Source organism: Tripterygium wilfordii, chromosome 16 (assembly GCF_013401445.1).
Source record: "Tripterygium wilfordii isolate XIE 37 chromosome 16, ASM1340144v1, whole genome shotgun sequence".
In the NCBI taxonomy this organism is placed as follows: domain Eukaryota; kingdom Viridiplantae; phylum Streptophyta; class Magnoliopsida; order Celastrales; family Celastraceae; genus Tripterygium; species Tripterygium wilfordii.
In genome coordinates this window covers 4316466-4334091 of record NC_052247.1, presented here as the reverse complement: position 1 = coordinate 4334091, position 17626 = coordinate 4316466, and the positions used below count along the sequence as shown (strand labels likewise).

General features: G+C 36.7%; 2 protein-coding genes across 2 annotated transcripts; both read left to right on the top strand.

Annotated features, from left to right (window-relative positions):
* Window positions 1-669: 669 nt before the first annotated feature.
* LOC119980426 (SNAP25 homologous protein SNAP33) lies at window positions 670-4423 on the top strand. The gene is made up of 6 exons (XM_038823117.1): window positions 670-873; window positions 1739-2324; window positions 2918-3011; window positions 3232-3365; window positions 3743-3840; window positions 3997-4423. Exons 2-6 carry the CDS (start codon window positions 1830-1832, stop codon window positions 4094-4096), a joined length of 921 nt encoding a protein of 306 aa, XP_038679045.1. The 5' UTR covers window positions 670-873; window positions 1739-1829; the 3' UTR covers window positions 4097-4423.
* Window positions 4424-6810: 2387 nt separating this feature from the next.
* Window positions 6811-17160, top strand: LOC119980854. Its single transcript, XM_038823658.1, has 8 exons — window positions 6811-7387; window positions 8259-9539; window positions 9865-11655; window positions 12519-13574; window positions 15179-15283; window positions 15398-15487; window positions 15968-16078; window positions 16156-17160. The coding sequence occupies exons 1-8, from the start codon at window positions 7328-7330 to the stop codon at window positions 16687-16689; spliced, it is 5028 nt and encodes a 1675-aa protein (XP_038679586.1). The 5' UTR covers window positions 6811-7327; the 3' UTR covers window positions 16690-17160.
* The last annotated feature ends 466 nt before the right edge of the window (window positions 17161-17626 follow it).

Genomic DNA, 17626 nt, shown 5'->3' with positions numbered 1-17626 from the left:
TTATTTTTGTTATAAATATTTATTATTATAACAAATATTTTTAAGTTCAAATTTATAAATTATAAGATATTTTTATAAATAAAACTAAAATTAAAATTTAGAATTTATTAACAATATTATCTTAAATAAAAGAAAAAATAAAAAAGAATAGAGAACAAAAAAGCTCTAAAATAAGCTTCAACTTAAATATATATTTTTTTTGAGCGTTTTGGAGTTTATAAGCTAGTATTTTTGGGTTGTTTGGTGCAAGGTTTCCCATGAGCTTATAAACTAGCTTATAATATCAAAAATAAGTCATATTAAATCGGCTAGTAATTTACATGGAATTTGGGAAAAAAGAGTTTGGTACCAAATATTTAAAGTTTTTTTTGAATACAGGGGAATGAGGATGTGGAGGTTTGAACTCGAGATCCTTATGAGATATTACATATATGAGTGTCATCTGAGCTATTCATGGTTCTCAAATATTTGGAATTTTAGTAAGAGTTATGACACACAATTATTCTTTATATAGAAAAAATAATTTTTTTTAAAAAAATAATGAACCCGACCAATTTTATTCTTTTATATAGTATTTAAAAAAAATACATATTGTTTATCCACAAATAAAATAACTAGAAAATAAAAACATATTGCCTTGGTTTCCCCGGAGGGACTAGGGAGGGTGCGGTGCACGTCAATGGCTGATTTGTTTGAATTTGAAATATCAAAACCCAAACTGAGACTGTTTCTGCTCCTGACGCTTTCACGCTGCAATTTCCAATTCCAATATCAAGACTTCTTCTTTCGTCTCCATTAACGCGTTCAGTCTCTCTATCTTCCTCTATAAGAATCTCTTTCGATTGGGTTTCTTTCTTTCTCAACACTTGTAAGGTACATTCAAATTCCATCTGTCTCCTCTGCTTTTGAAGTTCTTATCTGGGTTTTGGATTCCCGTAGATTGATGTATATGAGCTTTCTTCTGGGTTTTTATGATCCGGTTCTGTTTTCGTTTTTGGTTCGTAGGTTCTTGTGCTCTCTCATTATTTTGTTTATTTGTGGTTAATCTGCAAGGTTATTGGGTTTATAATTGCTTGTTCTAATCTTTCTGTTTGGATTTCTATAAAACGGGGCTAGCAGAGATCTTAATTTTCTCTTTGGATCTTATCTGGGTTTAGAAAAGATTGATAAAGAAAATCGAAGTCAAATAAAGTCAACTTGAATTCCTACCTTCAATTGTAATCACAATAATTTGATTTGTTCTTGCACTTTCTGATCAATCAATAGAAGTTAATGGGGGTGATAGATTATATACATGATGGAATATTTGAGTTTATGTTTGCTTTTTACCTACTGTATCTTTCAAATTTCTCTGTCAAAGATTCCCACAGGATGTAGAAAAGTTGAAAAGAAAGGAATTTTCTAAAAAACTACCTCACTATTCTTAAATTTTGGGTTTGATGCACTTTTGGAATCTCGTTCGAGGATCAGTTATACCTTTCAAGTTTAATCTACATGGGTTGTAACTTTGCTTCCCCATTTCTTTATGTTTGTTTTTCAATTTTGGTTCTTACTATTAGTCTTGTATGTTTCTGTTTGAGACTTTTCATGTTAGTTTGCTACCAGGCTATCCTTTTGAACTGAGAAAATTTTGTACACCTATGTTTAAAGCATGCTTAATTTGGTAAACAAGTAACGACTGTTTGTGTTTTACTGTTAATGCTTCCTCACGTATTAGCCTTCTTATTTTTTTTTCCAGGAACATTGTCAATCACTCTTTTTAAGTTCAGTATCATTCAAGTTGTACCCATCAACTTACTAATAAAATTTCTACATTGCTCATTGGGAGAATGTTTAGCTCGAAAAAGTCTCCCATCAAGGTTGCTAAGCCTGGCTCAGCTAAACCTGGATATCATGTTTCTTCTCATACCAACCCTTTCGACTCTGATGATGAGTTGGATAATAAGCAGGCCATTAAACCTTCAAGAAAGAAGTCTTCCGAGCCAACACTAGTGGCACCAAATCTTAGCTCAAACCCCTTTGATGATGACATGCATAAAGTGAACTCGTCTTCATCTTCTTATTCACTTGCTTCGGCAGGAAAAAATAGCTACAAAAATGATTTTAGTGACTCGGGAGGATTAGAGAATCAATCAGTTCAAGAGTTGGAAAATTATGCTGTCTACAGGGCTGAGGAAACTACAAAAACAGTCAATAACTTACTGAAGATAGCGGGGGATATACGAGAGGATGCGACCAAAACTTTGGTCACTTTGCATCATCAGGGTGAACAAATTACCAGGACGCACAATGTTGCCATTGAGTTGGACCATGATCTTAGTCGGGTATGGTTCTTTCCTGTCCAAACTTAACTATATTTGTTGAAAGTAAAATACATCAATGATTTGACAACTTCTATTTGGTATTCTTACTTGGTGGTGGGAACTTTTGAGCATTATTGTTTCTCTAAGTTTGCTGATTTTTAAGGCCAAGTCCAGAGTCATTAAATTATTCTGATTTTGCCCTGGCTCCATTTGGTGCTCTGTATAGGATAATATAATTTTACTATTCCATGTATAAGTTAATCATTGGATAAGTTGATATATAATTTAATCCTATCTAGTGTTTCGAAAAATTCTGGTATTAGGCATGTATAATATAATTCTTATACAATGCATTGTTTGGTTTGTTGTTACACAAAATGATAGTATTCTAAGTTTTTTAAAAACAACGGACCCTAAAGAAAACACTTTTGGCATCTAATGGAATTATGTTGTGCCAAAATATGAGCGATACTTGCATGATACATTCATTCTGTCTTCTTTTCTCTTTGAAGAATAGACTTTGGGTTACATAGTCAGTTGATTATATTTTAGTGCATTTATTTTACTTGCCTACCAAAAGGAGAAGTGATATCATTCTTTAATGCTGATTTCAGGGTGAGAAGCTTCTTGGAAGTCTTGGTGGTATGTTCTCAAAGACTTGGAAACCAAAAAAGACTCGTCCAATTACAGGCCCAATAATTACAAAAGGTTATTTCATTCTATTCTCCCAGCAATTTATCTGTTGTCTTTTTGTTCAACATAAAATTGTTAAAATTTTTCCATTCGAAAAATTCAACATTAAATTGTTCCTCTATCTCGTGCTAGAGGATAAGAGCGATTGTGGTTTACACTTACGTTCATATGAAGTTTTTATACTTGTTTAGTTGTTTTTCTTCTTTTTATCTAAGCATGAGTGTTTGTTCAACAGATGATCATCCACCCCGAAGAACAGCTAACGACTTGCAGGAGAGGGAGAGGTTGGGCCTGAATTCTGCACCCAAGGCACGGTCAAATGTAAGAACATCGTCACCTGAATCCACTGGCGCACTTCAGAAAGTTGAGGTTTGTTTTCTGTTTTTTATTAATTTGAAGCAAACATTGTACTGGCATTTGACTCCATGAACAGAAGCATTAAAATTCAGTTTCTCTGGTCATAAGATTTTTTTCCCTGTTGAATTTTCTGGGTTGTGATATAAGGATGGACATGGGTCCCAATTTCCAGACAGATATTTCATTACCTCATTTTGTTGAAACTTATTATCTTTTCTTTTTATTGTTACTTTATAGTTGTAATTGAAAATTTATCATATTTTCTGTTCATTGATTTTTTAAGTCTACATAAAAGAGATGGAGGTATTGGTTCTTTTTTTTTTTATTTAAAAGTTTCTGCATTGTTTTGTTTAGTTGCTTCATCTTCAATCCGGGTTATGTTAAAACAGGTGGAAAAGGCAAAGCAAGACGATGCACTGGCAGATTTAAGTAATTGTCTGGATGAGCTGAAGGATATGGCCATTGACATGCGGTCTGAAATTGAGTGGTTCGTTTTCCTGGTTTTAACTTTTGAACTTTTCACGTTTATGCAAATGTGATTGGCCCCTGATCCCTCGACCTATAGAAACAAAAAAAAAATGTGATCTACTAAGAGATAAAATCTTCTAAGAAAAATTGAATTAAAATTGTTTGATCATTGCAGGCAGAACGGAGCTCTGGAGCCTGTCCATGTTGATGTAGAAGAGATAAATTCACGTATGAAAGGTGCCAACCAACGCGGGCAACGATTGCTTGGAAAGTAGAGAGTGCACATTCTTGAAATTCACCTTCAAGACCTGTCTATGGTGGTTCTCTCTCATGGATGGATCTGGATACATAGGTGCTGTTCCATGGATATGTTCTTCTAGTTTTACTTCTCTTGTTCCGCCATTAGAAGACGTTTGAATTGTTTTCTTACATTTCCGCACATCCTATTGCTTGAATCCTAAGTTGTTGTCTCATAGGAGGGGTAAAAATTATATATTGTAGAAAAATCAACTCAGCATAGATGCTTCAATGTGTATAAACTTTTACAAGGAATTCATGAATTTGCACTTAAGTTCTGAAGTGATGGTTAAATCTTTCTTCTACTGATTCATTAAGCATCTAACACTACTGCATACTTCGAATTCGAATACGATGAATGCAATAGACAAACTAGCGATGAATATTGCAGAATTCACATGAACTTGTGCTGGATTCCATCTTGGGATGTGTCCATCTTCTGTAAGCTCCAATGGTTTTCCATTAAGAAGCATGTTATGGCTTTTTAGGAACCCATCTTTAGGAGCCAAATGGTACTCCTCTTCTGAACAATTTTGCTTCATCTGATTCGGATTCTTTGCTTCCAATCCATGAAACCGTCATGTTAAGATAGCGGGTGCCTTGTTCTTCCAACACTAATTATATAATCAGTATGCTTGGTTAAGTTAATGAGTAAGGTTACACCTACCTGCAACAAAGACAATGACAGTGAGATACCTTGAAGCCACCTTAATGAAAAGACTCGCATCACATTGGAAACAAATTAAACTGCTAAGAAGAACCTTAGAAGCAGAGTCTGCAGAGATAAGTGAAAGATGCAGACTTAGGAAGCATGTATGGCTCTTTCTAGGAAAGGATGAGACAAATCTTGAAGAACACAAGTGTTGCACGGGTGAATATATGTTAGCTTTATAAGTTGTAGATGACGCTACTACCATCACTGCAACCAATATTCATTTAGGTGGGGACTTGCCAAGGGAGTTGGTTGGGTGGTACGTTATCACTTCAGGATTAATTCTTGCCGAATAAAAGGTATTAGGTTCAACTCCCACGTCCAATAAATTCCTTTGGAGTCACTTCATGGGACAAAAGCTCTGCAATTGTCTAGTGTGTATGGGATGCATGACTCATGTACCCGATATTATAATGTGGGACAAGTCCAATATGACCTTGTCTTGTATGAGTTGCTCGTTATAAAATAAAAAATTCGCTGTTTATATTTTTTTGTGTATATATTATTGTTGGTTGTTTTCTATGCTGCATAGGAGATCTTCCGATTTTGACCTTTGGGAATATGAATGTTTGAGTTTGTGATGTGATAATGTGTGTTTCGAGCATGTAAGGATTGCTGTCAATATAGAGGGTTTTATATGAGATTTGTGCACCAATCTAACATGTCACCAAATGAGTTGTGTGCGGTTTGAGAACACAAAATTGTTGGTTTGAGGGTGCCTTCCTGAAAAAGACTTGTCAAGTGAGAAAAGTATGAGATAGAAGATAAAACACCGAAATGAAAATACTTCTATTAGACTGAATGAAAATAACACATCGCTGAATTGCATTAGAGCTTTCATTGGGAATACATCCTGGAATGTATGAAAGAACGTGTTTTACAAGTTAAATCAATATAATAGCCGCAGAGGCTACAACCATGGAGGTTTGAAAAAGAAATAACTGGGTAAAAGTAATTGACCAAAGTCATGCTAAGTAAAGGATAAAAGTTTAGATATGCGGATTCCGTATTTGACGCGGGATGCTTGTGAATTCTGCTTCTTCTAATCTTCTTGCACTCCTCTTGTGCTTAATGGTGGTCATTATCTCTTGTTTCTTGGGCATTATCTGGATGTGACATAACATGGTAGATCATGAAAAATTGCTTGCTTGTTGCTTGGGTTACTGGTCTAGAATCCCTTGTAATCACAACATCTTCAAGTTGTGTGGATCATGGTGATGGATCCAAATCATGGTTCTTCTTTATGGAGGATGTTGGAGCTCTAAGAACATGTAGCTCGTCTCACTCTCCTAGAATGTAGGTTTCATGCTTGTTGTTGATGGGAAGAGACTAATGGTTGTCATTCTTGGTTGCTTTTGCTTGATGAACGACAAGTGGAAAGGTGGCTTGACTCTCAAAGGGTAAGAGGAAGTCAATTCTGATTACTGATCAATGTGCAATAGCTTAAAGTGTGTCTGGGACAAATTAAGAACGTTTTGACTTTAAACTTCGTGTTCTTCTAACACTCTCTTTGTTTATCAACTAAAATCTCGACCATTAACTAACAAACTATTTTTAAATAGAATAAAACTACTCCAACAATCCCTAGATTTTAGCTTCTTTGGACAAAATTCGTTAAGATATCATGAAGTACAATACATTATCCTGAATTTCAGATAAGTTAAAATCAAAATTTCAATAAAATGAACAACGGTTAGTATAAAAGCCTCATCGCTTTCGCCACATCTCGTGGTGATTGGATGAGAGTGTTCAATGATGGGTCCCATGCTGTCACTTGTCATTTGGTGACTAGAGGTCACTTTGCTACAAATAATTATTGAAGTTGAGCCAAATTGGGCTTCAAATAAAAATCTCAAGCCTAGCCCATTAGACAGAGACATTTGTGACCTTTTCTTCAGGCCCAACTCATGGTTTTGTGACTTCATTCGTATTTTCAGATTTGTCTTTTTGTATGGCATGACAATGGTGGATGGTCTTCTCTCAATCTCTCTTACTATTATTTTTTCATGAGATTCAACAGAATTTATCGATTCATGTAAAAGATCTGTAAAATTCCTGCTGTGTATGTTAATGGTGTTTGATTCCAATACGACATTTTCAATGCTTCCAGTGTGTTCTGTGTTCACTTTGTAAATACATTCTCTGCCATTTGTCTTCGCTTGCCATCAACATGTTATTACTGTGTAAATTTCAATTAAAAAAATTAGTCAAAAAATCAAAACCCTAACAAAACTCTCTCTCTCTGTCTCTGGTTTCCCGCACCAGTTTCTTCTGAATTACACGTTTCTTGAGTGACATTGCAGGCTCGAGGCTTTCATTTCCCGCGATGGGTGGCAATTCTTTCGTATACCATTTCCATGGATCAATATCATGAGTGATTAGAAAGTGTTTGAATTCTTGCTTCTTGGGTATGATCAGGGTTTAGGGTTGGCGATCAGGTTTGATTTTCTTGTTAATTTGTTATTTTGAGAGGGTATTCGTGTTCTGGTGAGTTGTTATGGATAGCGACGCAGAAGCATTGGATGATCAAGGCTCAGGATGGCTTGAAGTGAAGAAGGTGCCCTTTTCTTCTGAATTCTTTTTGTTGCCCATCTTAAATTTTGCTACTTTATGTTTGCTGATGGCATATTTCTTTCTGAGGAAGCTGATTAATGCGGGAAGGAAGCTTATCTTGTTTATTGTGGACTCTCAGATTTCAAAAAGCACCATTTTTGGTATTGGAGGCTGTTTATCTTGTTATTGTGGACTCCAGTATGATTTCTGCATATTTGTGGAGTTGAGGAAGGAATTTGGATTTTTCTATCTGAACTATTAACAGATTTCTGTTTTCTCAACTTTTCGACATTGTGGGAGTAGTAGTAATCTCTCTAAGCAGCTTGGTTTAGGGAAAATTTTCTAATATTCTTATTTTCGAAAAACCTTGGGAAGCACCTTTTCATCTCGTGCAAGCTGTTTGGCTGCAAGAACAACTAGAAATGTTGACTTTGAAGTTGTTGGTCGAATGTTCACATGATATTTTATTCACATTTTTCTTCCTTTTTGTTTGCTTTTTATAACCTTTCATTTTGACATACTGGGTTGAATGCTCTTCAAATCCCTTAATATGCTGTTCACTTATTAGGGATTTGAATTTCTGAAATTCCTTGACAATTGGACATTCTTCTTTACTTACTCCAAGAGGGTGTTCATATGTTCTTTACTTGAATTTGCAAGTCCTGCTGTTGAATTCTTGTACTCTACCACATTGTTTTTGCCTTGCCAACACACTCTCATTTTGTTCCTTTTCACAATGAAGTTTACATCACCTTTACCTTTTCTGAATTTTTTTATAAATTTTTTAGATACTTCAGTTTCAGCTTTTATATGATGCGATTAATATTTGCAAATTTCGTGTACCAAATTAATGTCTTCTTTTACTTTTCTTCCAGAAGCACAGAAGCAGCTCAAAGTTCTCGGTGCAGAATTGGGTCGGGGGAATTTCTGGGAGGAGTTCTTCTACTTCTCAATGTAGCCAGCCCTTCATAAATGAAAAAGGTGGATCCTTGCCGGACAAACGTAGATCGCAGTGTCCCAAAGGAGGGCGGATATTTTCTGCACATGAATCAGGTCGTGTTACAAATTCTGATCCAGTATCAAATGACAGTGGAAAAGGATTCTGTAGCCCTGATAAAGCTGTGGTTGAACAAGATATTAAGTCTCCAAGTCAACCTCAGTCTCATGTTATGATTCCTAATGGTAAAGATAGTGGTGCTCAGGAGATACCACAAAAAAATATGCCTCATCTGGTTCACAAAATCAAGTGGGGAGATCTAGAGGATGATATGTTGGAAATGTACAAGGATAATAAAAGAGCCGATATAAAATTTGGTGATAATAATTTGGCGGTCAGTATGAAGGATGAGATTACAGGCAATGTACATGTTTCCTCTTCTAATAATCTGGAAGAAAAAGGGTTGGCAGGGACATCATTAGACATAAATGGTTGCTTGAGCGAGTTGGCTAGCAAAAATGAAATAGTTGAAAATAATTGTAAAGAGGTTAATGAAGTATCTTCAGAACATTTGGATGTATCGTTGGCTCATGAGAAAATGATTAATGTGGATACTAATATTTCAAATTGCAAGCATCTACATAGTGAAAATATAGAATCTACAAAATCTGGAGAAAATGCTGGGTTAATGAAACTTCAGGTGCCTTTTGTTGTATCTGAGGTGGGAAAAACTCAATCTCTTGAGGGTCCATATGCAATTGGGGATTCAAGCACAGCAATGACAGTTGAACATGGCGAGACCCTTTGGGAAAAGGGTGAACCTGTAACTCCAAATGAGGCAGCTTCTGTTGGAAACAGTGGTGTTCAACATGCTGCTGTAGCACATAATGATGAATCAGAAACCCAGATTACTAATCCTATTGGAGAGGTTGACACAAGTGAAAGCAAAGAGAGGTTCAGGCAACGGCTTTGGTGCTTCCTATTTGAGAATCTTAATAGAGCTGTTGATGAACTTTATCTTCTTTGTGAACTAGAATGTGACGTAGAGCAAATGAAAGAGGCCATTATTGTCCTTGACGAGGCAGCCTCTGACTTCAAAGAACTAATTACTCGAGTGAAGGAATTTGAGAAAGTGAAAAGGACTGTATCTCAATCAATTGATGAGCTGCCAATCACTTTGAAGGCTGACCATCGAAGGCCACATTCGCTCTCATGGGAGGTAAATGTTCTCCACTTATTATTTTGAGCATTTTTGTGAAGACTTTCTATCAAATGATGGAATCTTATGTTCATTCCTGGTGTAGAAATGCAGAATAAATCCCTAATCTAAGAAATTAAAATCATAAGAACTTTCTGATTTGCCATTCTGCATCTGTTTCTTCCCTGAACACTTGGGAGAGGATTGTAGTGAGTAAGTGATACTTACTTCATATGGTTTCTAATACAGTGGATTGAATTATATATCTATGCAAGTTATAGTAAAATCAATTTTGCTACTCAGCTCCCCAATATGATAATATTCAGTCACTTCATGCCGAGTGCAGGTTCGTAGAATGACGACTTCACCTCACAAGGCGGAGATATTATCTTCTTCTTTGGAGGCTTTTAAGAAAATTCAGCAAGAAAGAGCTAGTTTGAAGATTACTAATGATGCAAAAGCTCTGGTGCTGGCGTGCTCTAGTGGCCATCAGATTTCTGCTGATCATCTAAAATCAACTGACACCATGGATGTTATACCCAATGTTACTTTCTTAAGAACAGAGTCACATAAACAGAGTGGAAGTATACATCTCACTCAAGGGAATCTGACTGGAGAGAGGCCAAATACTAAATCAGGCAAGTTAAGTTGTGATCAGCAGAGCTCAGCTTTCTCTAATGTTAACTTATCCAAGTCCCCACTTAAGGATGATTCTGCTACGTATGGGGTTGGCAAGAGTAAGAGAGAACATGTTAGTTCTGTTATTGCAGAAAAAGAGAAGCTTATTACTAAGAAAGATAAAATACATACAGAAAAGACTACTGAGAAAATTCTTAAATCCACAGATCACTTGAGGAGACAAATTCCTTTTCCTGAGAAAGATAAGGGAAGGATAAATTCTACATTATGGAAATCATTGGACGCTTGGAAGGAGAAAAGGAACTGGGAGGACATCCTTTCATCGCCTTTCCGCGTCTCCTCCCGCCTATCTCATTCGCCAGGCATGGGCAGAAAAAGTTCTGAGCGTGCACGTACTTTGCGTGATAAACTAATGTCACCTGAGAAAAAGAAAAAAACTGCTTTGGATTTGAAGAAAGAAGCTGAAGAAAGGCATGCACGGGCATTGAAGATAAGAAGTGAGTTGGAAAATGAAAGAGTTCAGAAACTTCAACGTACCTCTGAAAAATTAAATCGCGTCAACGAGTGGCAGGCTGTCCGAAGTATGAAGTTACGAGAAGGAATGTATGCTCGCCACCAGCGTAGTGAATCACGGCACGAAGCTTATTTGGCTCAAGTTGTAAGGAGAGCTGGTGATGAGAGCAGTAAAGTTAATGAGGTTCGTTTCATTACTTCCTTGAATGAAGAAAACAAGAAACTGATGTTGCGCCAGAAACTTCATGATTCAAAATTGCGGAGAGCTGAAAAACTTCAAGTGATGAAAACTAAACAGAAAGAAGATATGGCTAGAGAGGAAGCTGTTTCTGAACGCAGAAAACTAATTGAAGCTGAAAAGCTGCAACGGATTGCTGACATGCAGCGGAAAAAGGAAGAGGCTCAGGTTAGAAGAGAAGAAGAACGCAAAGCTTCGAGTGCAGCACGTGAGGCAAAGACCATTGAGCAACTTCGGAGGAAGGAGGAAAGAGCCAGAGCCCAACAGGAGGAGGCTGAACTTCTGGCACAGAAGTTAGCTGAGAGACTTAGTGAAAGTGAGCAGCGTCGCAAGTTTTACCTTGAGCAAATTCGGGAGAGAGCTTCAATGGATTTTCGGGATCAATCTTCACCTTTAGTGCGCCGGTTCTTGAATAAGGAGGGTCAGGGACGATTGACACCAACTAACAATGGGGAGGAGTATCAAGCAAATGGTATCACAGGAGCAGGGGAATCTTCTCTTGCCACAGGCAGTGCCACATTGCAACATTCACTGAAGCGAAGAATTAAAAGAATTCGGCAACGACTTATGGCTCTAAAATATGAATATCCTGAGATTGGTGTGGAAAATACTGGTATTGGATATAGAACAGCACTTGGTGCTGCAAGAGCAAAAATTGGGAAGTGGCTTCAGGAACTTCAAAGACTTAGGCAAGCACGTAAAGAAGGTGCTGCAAGCATAGGACTAATAATTGCTGAAATGATTAAGGTACATATTTGCATCTTACAGTAAAAATTTCATGGGTACCCATGAACTACATAGTTGGATGTTTGATGATGCTGATGAATGGAAATTGTAAATTTTGCATGAAAGTGATTTGTCATTCATGTATGTATGATATTTTGAAACTCTAGATATAACATGGTTAGAGTAGTCAAAGTTGTGCCATGCCTACTATAATCTGTGTATTATTTCGTGAAACATATTATGGAAAGCTATTATGTTACATTTTTTTGGTTTAGTACATGTTTTCCATCAGTGATGAAATAATTTTCCATGAAAAACAATTTCTACATACATAATTTTATGTTGTTTTATGGGATACAAGAGTTAACCTCGCTGTAATATACAAGTAAGGCTGCATACATTCTGGACTTGCTGTGGTGGGAGTTTTTGCACTATGCTAATCATTTTTCGCTTATATACTTGTACCCTTTCATGTTGAAGCACACATATATGGTACTTTTATTGTTCTTTGAAATATCATTTAGAATACGGAAGTAGGATATAAGTTACCAAGAGAAAGGAACTGCGATGGCTGTGCCTTTTTGCAGTAGGCTACCCTTCTTTTTATAGCTTAATTGTGCCTTTGCCATCTTGGAGTGCCAGTTTGTTACTGTCTTTATTTTAAGAATAAGGAAGGACATAAGTATAATCAATTTGTTTTAAAGATTAATTGTAGAAAAAATATCCAGTTTGTTGCATTTGGTTTTCAACTCTTTTTGCTAATACTTGTAGAATATATATCCAGTTTGTTGCATTTGGATTTTCAACTCTTTTTGCCTCTGTTTCTTCTTAATTTTTTGTTTAAAAATATAATCTCATGGTTCTAAATTTGACATCTGAGCTAGTTCTTGGAAGGAAAGGACCCAGAACTCCAGGCTTCTCGACAAGCTGGTCTGATTGATTTTATTGCTTCAGCCCTGCCTGCATCTCATACATCTAAACCTGGAGGTTGGCAGGTGACAATACACCTTTTAAAACTTCTAAGGGTAGTTCTGTCTTCACCTGCAAACAGAAGTTATTTTCTCGCTCAGAATCTTTTACCCCCCATCATTCCTATGCTGTCAGCAGCCCTTGAGAATTATATTAAGATCGCTGCATCTCTGAATGTCCCTGGGAGCACCAGCTTGCCCTTGGGCAAGACATCAATTGAAAATTTTGAATCAATCTCTGAAGTACTGGATGGTTTTTTATGGACTGTCACAACGATTATTGGTCATGTACGCTCTGATCAACGACAACTTGTAATGAGGGAAAATTTGGTGGAGCTGGTGATTGCATACCAAGTTATTCATCGATTGCGTGACCTTTTTGCTCTCTATGATAGGCCTCAGGTGGAAGGATCGCCATTCCCTTCTTCTATTCTCTTAGGTATATACTTGCTAGTGGTTTTGACTTCAAGATGTGGAGGCAATAGTCCTATTGACTGGGAATCTTCTCCCATGAAGCAATTGCTACAAAATCAAAGCTCAGATGCTAAATTAGCAGAATTTGCTGATACTCGAGATTGTGGAACTCAACACTCTGTAAAAAATGATGGCATGGTTATATGCGCCCCAGATTCATCGGATGGTAAAGCATATTATAAATCATTGGATATGAGTGAAACTAATGAAGTTGTAGCTGTTGGCAACAGTGGTGAGAGGAATTCCACTAAAAGTTCAATTGAGTTGAATAACACTGTGGACAGGAGCAATCTTCCAGATGAATCACAGAACAGACTGGTTGAAGAGAATGGCAAGCATGCAGTACATATTGAATCAAAGCAAACAAATGATCCTCCAATGACCTTGAAGCAACCAGCAGCATTTCTTCTTTCAGCTGTATCTGAAACTGGTCTAGTCAGTCTTCTTTCTCTGTTGACCGCGGTTCTCCTGCAGGCAAATAATAAATCTTCTGAGCAGGTAGCTTAAACAGCAGCTGCGTATTTATGTGTGTGAAGATTAGTTACTTTGTGATTCAACACAATAAGTTAACTTGTTGGGTTGGGTCATTTCACATTATTTATACATACTCTTCCTCCTCACTTGTGGGTTGGTCAATCCGACGACTCAACACGTGCATAACAAACGAGACCCAACACTAGCGCTACTCTCGCACAAGGCCCTCACTTGGGGAACAACAAACACACACACAAAGACTCACACTTGGGGCAACAACAAATAGGGTTTAAATAGCGGAAGTTAAGGTTTGAACCCAAGACCTCCCGCTCCAATAACATGTCAAGATTAGTTACTCTATCATTCAACCCAATAAGTTAACTTGTTGGGTTGGGGTATGCCGGTATGGCCCCAATTAGCTAATCTGAACATTTTACGTATAATTGAAATTTCTTATACCCTAACACATTCTTTTTACTTGAATTGCTCACCTATTTATATTTGATATTATGATTTCATATTGAGTATGTGGTATGTGCAGTAAATGACTTGATATTTGATACATCATACAAGCAGCTATTTTATTTTTATTTTTATCTATAATAAGATGTTTTTGTGGTTTTAAACCCTTGAGACTCCCAAGAATCTAATTATCTCGTCCTTCCTCAAATCTGTACCTTATACTCTATCTTTTGCTATTTCTTGTTTTTTTGTTTGTCTATTTGCTGGAGATGATGACAGGCTTTGCAGTTGTATGGGCAAACCTGAAGAAATTTTGTGATATATAAGTTGTATTATTTCTGGAAGGATAGCAAACTCTTTTGGGAACCGAGATCTAACTTATGTTACTACATTGTTGGATATTCTCATTTCTCAGCGTTCTCATCGTCTTCTGGATCAATTTGAAAGAGAGAAATAGCAGAGCTTTTGAGAGAAAAGGAATGAATTTGCTTCAATAGCCTGTGATTGTAATATTATTGTTGATGAAAGCTTACTTTTGGATGTACTAGATTTTTAAGATACTTTTATTAGGGTGAGGCTCTCTTGGTGTCTTCCTCTCTATCAAATTAAAATAAAAAGGGGGAAGCAAAGAGATAAGAAGATTTTACTGCTTTAAGTTTGATTTTGTTCTGATTGTTGAGTGTTACTTAAACTGACATTATTTCTCAAATTATATTCATCATCACTTAATATTCTCTCTCTCTCTCTCTCTCTCTCTCTCTCTCTCTCTAAACCCTAAATTATATTCATCATCATTTAATATTCATCGTCTTGCAGTCCTAGTTATGTTGTGTTTAATATTTTTTATTTCTGCTGCAAGTTGTCTATCCTAAATAGGGACTGGAAATTGAAGCACTCCTAGTTATGTTGTATTTAATATTTTTATTTTCTGCTGCAAGTTTTCTGTCCTAAAGGGGGGCTGGAAATTGAAGGAATGGTAGCCCAATAGTCACATATGTGTAAATTTTTTTGGTTTTAAGAACTTTATCAGATGGTTAGAATATTTAAATTTATATTTTATTATTATCTGATTTTCTTGTCAAGGATTTTCTTCTCCATAATCATAAGTTCTCTATCGAAGATTCTATTTGCCCAACTAATAACTTAATATTCTAATCATATTGCAGGCCTCATGTATCCTTCCGTCCAATTTTGAAGAGGTGGCAACGGGAGTTCTGAAGGTTTTGAACAATTTGGCCCTGTGGGATATTACATTTATTCAGAGAACGCTAGTATGTTGTTTCTTTTTGCTTATTGTTTTAAAATTTTGTTTACGACAGTGTCTTTTGGAATGTTACTTCATAATGGTTGGCATCTATTTGACTACCATTTCATCCCCTTCACAGGCTAGGCCAGACTTGAAAATGGAGTTTTTTCACTTGATGAGTTTCCTTCTTTCTCACTGCACCAGCAAATGGAAAGTGGCTACGGATCAGGTGAAAATATGCATGCTACTGGTTTTCCAACATGCACAACACTTATAAGGCATAACTTTCATAGTCTATGGTACGTTGGTAGACATATACATAGCACGGAAGATGCATGAGCAATGGACTTAAGAGAATTATGTAGGCATCTCCATGTGCAAATATGTCAAGTCAAACATTCTTGAAATGAACAGTGGTTGTACAGTGAAAAGAAGAGGGAATGAATAAGAAATGATATTGCAGCCTCAAAATCATATTAAGCTTGGAAAGGTTAAAACAATATGGCGACTTCAAAAGAATATTAATGTTGAAATTGTATCCCAACAATGTTGTAGAATTTCATTACTAGTGGATGATATATCTACAATTTATTGTATGTTTGTGTGATTACTTTCTCCCGTGCTTGTGCACACACTCACAAACACTAGTGAAGTGGCCCGATTTTATGGCAGGATGCTAAATTCCTTTTGTGTGTCCGTGATACCTCAGGTTGGTTTCCTTATGCTTGAATCTCTATTGCTTCTTGGACACTTTGCTTTGTTCCATCCTGAAAATCAAGCTGTGCTTCGTTGGGGAAAGAGTCCAACCATACTTCACAAGGTGAGTATGACCTTGTTAATCTGTTTTATCTCTCAAGATGTTTCTACTAAGACTAACTTGAGCTGCAAAGGGAACAGGTATGTGATCTACCCTTTGTGTTCTTCAGTGATCCTGACTTAATGCCAGTCCTGGCTGGCACTCTAGTTGCTGCCTGTTATAGATGTGAGCAGAACAAAGGCGTAGTTCAACAAGAACTCAATGTCGATATGCTACTATCCTTGCTGAAATCTTGCAGAAATGTTTTGCCAGAAGGTCGATCAAACCCAACTCCAGAAAACTTACCGGCAGACGATTCTGGTGAATTTCATCAGTATGGTTCTGAATCTCGAAAATCTCAAGGGGACACCCCTTTAAGGTGCAGCCGTCACAATGCCAGAGGCACAAGGGTTTCTCTTGGGAAAGGCACTCCTCTAGGAAACACGCTTAAAACTGGTAAAATAAGAAGCCAAAGAGAGAGTAAAGCAGCAAAGACTTGTGATGAAATGACTCTCAACAGTCTAGTGGCTTCAGAAACTTCTACAATGTTGCACTTCAGGTTCCCTTGTAGCTTCATTGATACAGCAGAGCAGTTCTTTTCATTTGAAATCTCTGATTCGGGCAAGGTGATATGAGTTGAGTACCGAATGAATTGCACATCTGCATTGGTGTGCACCTAGCTTATTGGATTTTTTTTTGAAGGGGTACATTCTGATCCTTGTTCTCCACAGCAAGTTTTTGATTCTAGCAGGAGTCGAAGGATTTGACAGTGGCAGAAATTGTTTGGGAACTGGCAGCTTCTGGCTCGTTGTCAGTGATTGATCAAGCGCGGATTGACTGCAAACCATTTGGGTCCCTAGCGGCCCTGCCTTTCAACTATCAACAGAGGTCAAATTAATTCACCTGAGCAAAATTGAAGGGTAAACTTCAGTAATCTGATGTTGGTTGATTCTCATGTTCGAAAACCAGATACTGTCTATAGGTAAGAATCTGACCATAATCATGATGCTTACTGTTTGCTACATTCCCCTTTTAGATTATTTCTCACAATAATGGATACATTAATGAAGTTAGATGGATCAACTTTGTTGTTCCCAATTCATGAATTTCTTTTCAAGGAAACAAACTATGCTGTGCCACACGCAAATGGTGGCTTACATTTAACAATCTTAACACCATTTGAAGGGGTAAGAATCGATATTGTTGTAATTAAGACTTCCAAAGTTGAATTTACAAGGGTATTGCATGATAAAACAGGCTCAGAGGAACATGATCCATGGTTGCACTGCACATTGGATCCTTGGTTTGTGGGTCATTCATACTTTTGCAACACTTCAAAAACCAAGTTTCAAAATTCAAACCCTAAAAATTCTAGGATGGGAGCTAGAATTGATTATAATTTTCCCCCAAAACTATGTTAAATCATGATTTAAAATGTATTAATCTTTCTTGTGTTAATAATATTATAATATAATATAATTGGGAATATCATCATATAAGATTACACTTTGGACATTTGATTTGACCCTAAACTCAGGCCGTCAAGCTTGCATGCACATAAATTTCTCACTT

Bases quoted from the DNA above. Each gene is read 5' to 3' on its own strand.
- LOC119980426 (XM_038823117.1), top strand. From the start codon at position 1,830: ATGTTTAGCTCGAAAAAGTCTCCCATCAAGGTTGCTAAGCCTGGCTCA. The intron at 2,325-2,917 runs GTATGGTTCTTT...TGCTGATTTCAG, and splicing joins TGGACCATGATCTTAGTCGG to GGTGAGAAGCTTCTTGGAAG. The intron at 3,012-3,231 runs GTTATTTCATTC...TTTGTTCAACAG, and splicing joins AGGCCCAATAATTACAAAAG to ATGATCATCCACCCCGAAGA.
- LOC119980854 (XM_038823658.1), top strand. From the start codon at position 7,328: ATGGATAGCGACGCAGAAGCATTGGATGATCAAGGCTCAGGATGGCTT. The intron at 11,656-12,518 runs GTACATATTTGC...CATCTGAGCTAG, and splicing joins TAATTGCTGAAATGATTAAG to TTCTTGGAAGGAAAGGACCC. The intron at 15,284-15,397 runs GTATGTTGTTTC...TCCCCTTCACAG, and splicing joins CATTTATTCAGAGAACGCTA to GCTAGGCCAGACTTGAAAAT.